This window comes from Condylura cristata, unplaced genomic scaffold, assembly GCF_000260355.1.
Source record: "Condylura cristata isolate star-nosed mole 26May11 unplaced genomic scaffold, ConCri1.0 scaffold00032, whole genome shotgun sequence".
NCBI classification, from domain to species: domain Eukaryota; kingdom Metazoa; phylum Chordata; class Mammalia; order Eulipotyphla; family Talpidae; genus Condylura; species Condylura cristata.
The window spans coordinates 2028818-2037048 of record NW_004567133.1 but is presented as its reverse complement, the minus strand read 5'-3'; the positions used below and the strand labels follow the sequence as shown (position 1 = coordinate 2037048).

Genomic DNA, 8231 nt, shown 5'->3' with positions numbered 1-8231 from the left:
CTTGACGTGGAGCCTCCCCGCTGGTGTCTGCTGGGGTGGGGGCACAGGTTTCCCTCCTCTGCCCTGTTTCCCCATCACTGGCTGCGCCCCTCACAGCCCGGGGGAGCTCTCTGAATTACCAAAAGCAAAGAAAGAACACAGACCACAGCCCGGCCCACGGTTGTCCAACACTGTTCATAAGGCAGCTGCCTTCCCCAGACACTGAAGCGTGCGGATTTTCATTTGATATTTATGGGGGATGGGATGTTGGCAGACAATGTTGAGAAAAATGAAGGTATCTGACAGGGCAAGGTGGGGACTAAAGCCCCCCCTTCCTCAACTGCCCCTCCCTCTGCGCTCAAGCAGTGGACATCCTTCCTGCCCTGCCAGGGAACCAGAGACCCCACTTACCTGGCCTGGGTGTGTCCTGAGCGCCAGGAGTTTGCAGGGAGGACAACCACCCATCTGAGGCAGGCGGACCTGAGGAAGATAAAGCTGAGCGTCCCTCCCCCACCCCAATCCTGGCACTGCAGCCGCCACTCCTGTCTGTGCCCCAAGGAAAGGGCCCTTTCTCTCCTTCACTCGGAGTACCCCAGAATCTTCAGGTCCTTCCCTTGGGAGGCAACTGCCCAGGAGGGGAGGCAGTCTTTTCTCATTCTTCCTAACCATGGCGGAGGCAGCCTCCACTCCCCGGCACCTCTGAAGTCCCTGAGGGTCACAGCCAGTGGTGCCACCCTGGTGGCTACTGTGCTCTCGGGGACACGCTCAGCCTCGCCACCTGCCTCTGGCCACCTGTCTGCAGTGCCAGGCCGCTGGGCGTGCCCAGGTCCCTCTGGCCTGCTCTGCTGTTTAGCCACACGTGCATTGTGTGGGGTGCAGTGCAGCAACAGGGTTAAGTTTCAGGGTTCACTCTTATAGCTTCTGTACGCTTATAGAATTCACGAGCCATTTCATCCAACTTGAAGAAAAGCACAGGCGCATAAGGTACGAAATGATGTTTTTATTAAAAATTGCACCCATAGCACCTCTCTGTCTTCCTACAGTATTTTTGAAAAGGAGATCAGGTTTTCTGCACAATTCCAGAAAATGTTGTTGGGAAAACCTCAGGACCAACCTAAGCTACTGACACACAGAAGGTGACCTTGAGAGGAAATGGGGCGAGCCTCGGCAGGCGGGCCAGTCCTTGGGTTCCTGCACGGCTCACCCCTTCAGCCCGGATCCGAGCTGCTGGGGTGCTGAAGCAGGGAGAGCCACGCTTCAGACGCGTGGACTGATGGCTCGTTGGGAGAATAACTACACTGTGTGTCAAGGACTCGCAGACTAAGACCATGCGACAAACTTTTATGCAAACACCATGCGTCAGTCCATCATCACCAGGCACAAGCACAGAATCAACAGAGGTGTAGCGTGGAGCCTCCCCAGGGCTGCGAGCCCACGAGGCGAGGCCCACACCTGCGTGCAGAGGGAAGAGCCCCCCCGAGGCCCTCTGCCGCCTGCCTCTTGCTACATTTCCTGCGTGCTCTGAAGAGGTGGCGAGAGGCTGGGGCAGGCTGGGGGAGGAGAGAGCTCAGTGTGGGCCAACTTACTAAGAGGGTGGAGGTGCTGGAGGCCAAGGTGGGGTGCATGATGCCCACTGGGGGCACAGAGACATATACAGCTCTGCCCTGACAGCTCACTTCCCTGGAGCCCCGCACAGCGAGCGGAACCCTGCACACCATGCCCCACAGCTCAGACAGAGCCTGGCGCCTCCTGCTGCTTCCCTGCACCTTCACCTGGGAGGGCAGCTCACCACACTCCTCTGACGCCGGTTAAGGGCTTCCAGGGAGGACTCAGCTGCTGCTCACCGTGAGGCACCTGAATGCCCCGCTCCGGAAGCAGGGAAGGGAACATTTCCTTTGGCCTGGATAACAGAAAGGTGGCTGTCCTTGGTTCCAGAACTGAGATCAAATCCAGCGTCCATTCTCCTATTGTGATTTGTTTTTCCTCCCTAAAGATGAAAGGTGGGGGTGGACACGTGTCAAAGCCCACAGTGCTCTGGGCAGGAGACTGAAACCTACCTAGAAATACCCAGCTCTGTTCCTTCGGTGCGGGCGGCTCTCATAGGCCAGAGGCCCCAGTGACAGAGAGGGGCGAGAGTGTTAACAGTCCATCAGCGTGCCAGTGCAACCTCGTACAGACAATTCCATACCAAAAAAAGTTTACTGAGAGTAGAGAGAATACAGGAAATATGAGCCTGAATAAAAAGGTGTCATGTCACAAAAACCCAAAAGCAAAAAACACCTCAAACCGAACCATCCACATCCTGGGATGTTCCAACATCTCCCCATTAATTAAAGCAGTGTCTGTATGGCTTGGGAGGCGGTCGAGGGCACGGAAGGCAGGGTCTGGCCACGTTTCCACTGGTCACTCGTCTTCCAGGAGTTCCAGCGGCCGCGATGCGGTCTCCTGTCCACTGCGCTGTCTTTGGGCCGAGAGGAAGGAGGCGGCTGCCGGGCCTGGGTCCTGTCCGGTGAACGGGAGGCGGGGTGGGAGGTGGTGAGATTCTCCTGCGGAGGTGGCTTTGGGCACAGCATCTAAGATTTTTGGTTTAGAATACAGTCCCCCCACTCAGAAACAGCAGGAAGGAAGGAGCGGAAGGGAGGACAGGAAGGGGAAGAGACAGAAAGGAGACTTTCCATACTCTTTATTTTTGAAAGAACTGCAAAGGGATTTTTCCATCCAACACAAAACTCTCCTTGGTCTTCTGGGGCCACACCCAGCAACTGTGAAAGCAGAAGGTCCAGCCCCCCGGCCTCAGGCGGTGCAGCGGGGCGGGCACGCACAGACCATGTGCTCGCTGGACACTGGCTCCTGGCTGGCACCAGCCCATCGCTGGGCCCACCATACCCCACCTTCAGGCTCTGGTCACTTGGGAGGACCCTGTATCGGACCTTGCTTACTGCACCCCGGGGATGTCGGTGGAGTGGGGTGCATCTGTCCCGGGCCACCCTCCTGCTGGCCAAGGCAATGTGGGGCTCCCAGGGTGCCACACTAGCAGCACTGTGACCTCTCCACCTGTGCTCTGAGCCGGGGGCCCCACCACCTGCACCCCAGCCACCTCAGACCCCCGTTGCAATAATAATGTGATGCGCTGGAGACATAGCTAGTTTGGACTCTAAACTTTTCGAAGTATTCATGCTACTTTCCTTTCGCTAAAACATGAAAACAAAACCGTAACAATTAAAGGAAAAAAGCTTCCAGAAAACCTGTTAAGGCTAAAAGCTGGCCTCTGAGGGGGCAGGGGCAGCAGCACTGAGGGGTGCCAAGAAGCAGGGGGGCAGACAGGGAGACCTAAGGCGGGGCGGCGGGAGGGCTGAGCCTCGCCGGGGCGCGCGGGACGAGGACCTCAGTTCTCAGACCTGCTTTGCTTTATTTGGAGACACTGTCGCTTTCTCATGTACAAAGCTAAATAATTAATAAAAAGGCACCTGGAGACAGCAAAGACTCATTCATTTCATGTGACATCTTTTAAAAAAAGATAAAAAGATTTAAAAAATACTCTGGTTAACAATGCACACTCCGTATCCCACCAGCGACTCTGGAGACGCCACCTCCTTTCCTCTCAGGGAGCCGGGCCGGCCTGCGCGGCTCGCTCAGGGCCCCGCGATGGCTTCCGGCCGCGGGGGAGGTCTCCTGTCCTGTACTACTGGATTGAAAGAGAGAAAGAAAAACGCCCCGGAGATTTCACCATTACAAGGGCTCATCGCAGGGCGGCTGAGCCCTCACCCTCAGGCGACCCCGCGCTGAGATCTCCTGCCCCTTGGTCCCCGCTGGTTGCTGGAAACCTTACGGCCGCTTCCTTGCCTAGAAACTGCTGAGGGCACGTTCAGAAATGCATGAAGTGGGCCAGGAAGCCCCGAGCCCAGATCAAACATTCGTTCTTCAATCCCCACGCCTGAGCCGGGAGCCCGAAGCTGTGCAGGATGGAGTCGGGGCGCCGGGTCCGGAAGCAGAGGAGGCGGCGGGAGGTGCAGGGCCTGGGGGCCAGAGGGGTCTCCCGGCCCTCCGGGGCCCCCTCCGTCGGCCTAGCTGGGCCTCAGGATGAAGCAGCCCAGGACTGGGCGGTCTGAGGCCTTCCGAAGCCCGGGCGCGAAGCCATTGCACCAGTGAAATACACCTTCTCGTAAAAAGAAAAGAAAAAAGAAAGAAACCCGCTTCCTGCAGCGATGGTACAAAAAGCCGTTAAAAAAACCTTTTGAATTGAAATCTAGTGTTCACAAGTAGGTAAAATCATCACGTATCAGAATTGGTTTTTAAACAAAAACTCGGGCTCCGTGATTGGAGTTGATTGTCTTAACAAAAATAGACTCCAGAGTTCGCCCCTCGGCCGGACGCCGGGCTCACACGAAGGAGGAGAAGCCGGTGAGCGGAGTCCGGGCGCCGGGGCCGGGGGGCGCGAACACCGCGCTCTGCGTGGTCACCACGGTGTGCAGGTGCGGCCCCGCCTCGCCGCCCGCCACCGCCTCGTAGCGGTGCGGGGCGCGGCGCTTCCACGAGTTGTAGTAGGTGGGGTCGCTCATGTAGTGGTTGACGAAGGAGTGCTGAGGGGGCGCGTCCTCGTACTCCGAGTCGGTGGCCTGGGGGGACAGTGACAGGGTGAGTGTGGGGGAGCAGCCGCAGGGGCCGTCATAGGAGCGAGGGGCCGCAGGGGAGGACATGGCTCAGGGGGTGGGGGCATGGGGAGCTGGTGGTCAGGGTGGGGGGTGAGGGTTATGGTGGGTGGTGGTCACGGCAAGGTGGCCGAGGGACGGTGGCCATGGTAGCACAAGGTGTAGCAGGAGGCAGGACCAGCCTTCGCACCCACCAGGGCCTGCCTGCCAGCGGTTTCTCCTCTCCTTCCCCCCACCCCAGGCCGCCACAGGGGCCACAGACCTCCCAGGCCTCCCCTGGCCAGAGCCCTGCTGAATGCAGGTCTGCACAGCCCACCCCAGCTGGGCCAGCGTGCTTTCTCAGCTGCTCTCCCCCACCCCCCCGTCTGCGCCCCAATCCTGGGTCTGCCTGAGCTGGGCCAGGGAGGGTCTACACGTCCCTCCCACCTGGGGAGCCCATGTGGTCTCCAGGGCATGTGCGCATGTGCGCATGTGCACAGCGTCCCTCCGGCACAGAGGGGCAGGGCCGCTGTGGGGACCAGAGGCGAGAGCCTGAGGGTGTTGCTGAGGAGGGCACCTCCTCGGGACTTTCATGTGAGGCCCCTTCATGCAGACCTCTGTGGGAGGTGCTGAGAATGAGGCCAACTGAGGGAGGCTGAGTCTGCGCTCTCGTCCCCTCCCTCGGGTGCTTCACCAGAAGAAGCGGGAAACCTGTAGTCCATGATGTAGATTAGTTCCTGCTGAGCGCCCCCCTTTATTTAAATAAAATAAATCAGAAATTTCCATTAAGAACATTAGTGCACACAGTTTCTATGTTCATTTTCTTAAAGCAGAACTCATGGTGTGTGTGTGTGTGTGTTTTATGATGTTTTGGGTTGATTTAAATCATTGGCAGGATTTTAATGTGGAACGTAGAGGCAGAAATAGATTTTTTTCCCCCCTGAAGGTGGAGGGCTCTGGTTTCCTCTCCTAGACAGGATCCTGGGACCCTCACGGGGGCGGGGGTGTGGGGGGCTCAGGAGCTTCCTGTAGTGGATGGAGCCCAGCAGGTGGCCCCGGTTCGGTAGTGACCAACATCTAGAAGCTCCCAGGGCCAGAAACACAGCAGGTGTTTACAGATGCCACGGTCAGCTAGTCAGGTTCAGGAGAGGACAGGAAATGGCGGTGGGCGGCACAGCGCCTTTCCAAGGCCTTCCACTGGCACCCGCATAACGCTGGCTTGGCCCCGGCCTCCTGAGCTGCCCTCACGCTCCAGCGACCCGGCTGCATGGCCGTTAGGGCACAGACCGCCTCTAGCTGGAATACGCAGACGGAGGGCCGCTCACAGACGCGGCTCCTGTGAACTCCGTGTCTGTGGGCTCGCGATGCCGGCAGCTGCGGCTCCTCTTTGTTTACTTCGTCAGAGCATGAGGAAGCGCAGGCCTGAACAGTGTCTCCTCCTGACACTCCGGAGATGCGGAGTTCAGTCCCTCAGGACCAGATGGTGATGACAGAGGTGATCGAGGCCCTTCTTGAGTGGACAGAACGCCTCCAGGGAACCTACCGACATTGTGTTCCTGCCAGTGACCTGAGGGGGGTATTCTAATCCCTTTTTCATAGATGAAGAAAGAGGCCGGTCTCTCTGGGTGGGGCGGGAGCCGAGCCTGACTGTGGACCCAGGCTTGTGCCAGCTGCGTGGATTCGTGCACCCCTATCGGCCACTCCACAGCCCGCAGGGCTCTAAAAATCAGGTGGCTTTTGTAATTCATTCGGTGGCAAAGCCTGACCTGCACTTAGCTAATTTGGCAGCTAAACCTGCGCTGAACTGATACGAGGCTATTAAGTGTGAGTATTCTGCTGTTTTGCTGCAGAATTACTAATGTGTTTTCTTGCATATTAGTCCTATTGGAGATGATACAAAAATAAATGATATACCCTCAAATCTGAAAAACACCAAATTCTTCGGTGATCTGCCTCAAGGGTTTTGGGCGAGCCATCATCAGAGCTGTGGTTTAAGGATTATTCTCCTGTTTTCTAGAGGCCTTGAAGTGGATTACAAGGCAAAGTGTGTAAGCTGACACAGGCAGGGGAGAGACTAAGGGTCACCCAGGAAGCTGAAGGGATCTGTGACCAGTCCCTGAATTGGGTTTGTCACTTCTGCAGATACTGAGTTTGGGTCTAAATTTCCCGAAGCACAGAGGTAAAGAGCACACGCTGAAATGCCCCCAGAGGCCTCCCTTTCCTCCTGAGAAAATAGCAGCCACTTGGGAACAGACGACAGCAATTTGGCTTGAGGTTTCACAAGTAGGGGTCAAGGCCATGATTACTGAAAGACTTAGTTGACCATTCAAGTTGCCTTTGGGGCTCTGGCGCCCCCACAGAGGATGCTTGTGTGGGAAATGTGAGGAGAGGTCTGTAAATCTCACTTTGTGTCTGAAGGAACCATGGCCCATAGAAAAGCGACCTTCTCAGGGGGGTCACATTACCAGGGGCATAGTGGGGCCCGACCCAGCACTGGTAGCAGAAATAAAGGCTTTTCAGTAACTCTTGAGAGACACCTTCTCCACAGCTTAAGAAGAGGGTGGGGAGGGTACGGGGAGGGCCCTCCCTGGTGGTGCAATGGGTCAAAGCACTATGAAGCTGTCACAGCCACTGAAGCATGAGTTCGATCCACGGCAGGGAGGTGACCCACATAGTGCAGCAGACCTCTCCTGTCTCGCCCACAGCTCCCTTCAGTAGTGTACTTCATGGATCTTCCTGTTCTAATCCTCTTACTCCCTGTATCTCTGGCCTGTACCCTGGTTCTGTATGCATAAATAAATAAATGTTAAAAAAAAAAAAGAGGGAATGGAAATGCTTTGAGTGGGAGGTCTTAGGTCAAGTCCTAGTGGGCAGGAATCACCCAAGTCCACACTCATGCAGCACCCAGCTGGTGACCCTTCAGACACCCTACCTGAGGAGGCTCTTTCCATCCTGGCCACCCCTCCCGCTGCAGCTGTCTAGCTGGGAGGGGGTCAAGAGAAAGTAGGAGTGGCCTGGAGGAGCCCCGCTTTATGGAGGGGCCAGCACTAGAAGCGTCTGTGCAGCTCAGCGTACAGAATGGTGGCCTGTGGTCCACCCCCGTGTCGCTTCCGTGACCAAGACACACAGCTTGGTGGGAGCCTACTTAATAACTAAACACCATTCTGCTCTTTCTTAAGCCAACAGCTGAAAGCCTTACAGCATGGAGAGAGGGGTCCATGACCAACGTGGGTGCTAACACTCCTGGCAGGAGCTGAGGCGGTGGCTATGTTCCTGTCCGGGCTTTGACCTTCCTGGATGACCTTCAGAACACCCCTTTTCTGCTTTTCCTTGTCACACGGTAATGACTGTCTCTAAGGCAGCAGTGTTTGGCTAATGGGTAGGCACATGACTCGAGCTGAGCTGGAAGGCGTCACCTGGGGTTTTCACACAGTCTGGAAGAGCAGAGCTCAGTGGGCAACCGGGTGGGTGACCGGAGTCCTAAGTGGCCAGGGTTGCTGACCTAGCCCATGGCTCCCTGACCTGCCCTAGGAGATCAACCACCATGCAGGAGGAGGTGGGGACCAGAGACTCAGACAGGCCCCCGTGCTCCCTGCTTTTCATCAAGAGAGGAACAGGAGTCTG

General features: G+C 56.8%; 1 protein-coding gene across 3 annotated transcripts in view; it reads right to left on the bottom strand.

Moving 5' to 3' along the window:
* Positions 1-981: 981 nt before the first annotated feature.
* Positions 982-8231, bottom strand: part of SDK1 (sidekick cell adhesion molecule 1) — a 450881-nt gene continuing 443631 nt past the window's right edge. For all 3 annotated transcript variants that reach the window (XM_012731947.1, XM_012731948.1, XM_012731946.1), the window contains one exon: positions 982-4595. In XM_012731947.1, coding sequence (XP_012587401.1) covers positions 4359-4595 — 237 coding nt within the window. In that variant the 3' untranslated portion in view covers positions 982-4358. The remainder of the gene's footprint in view (positions 4596-8231) is intronic.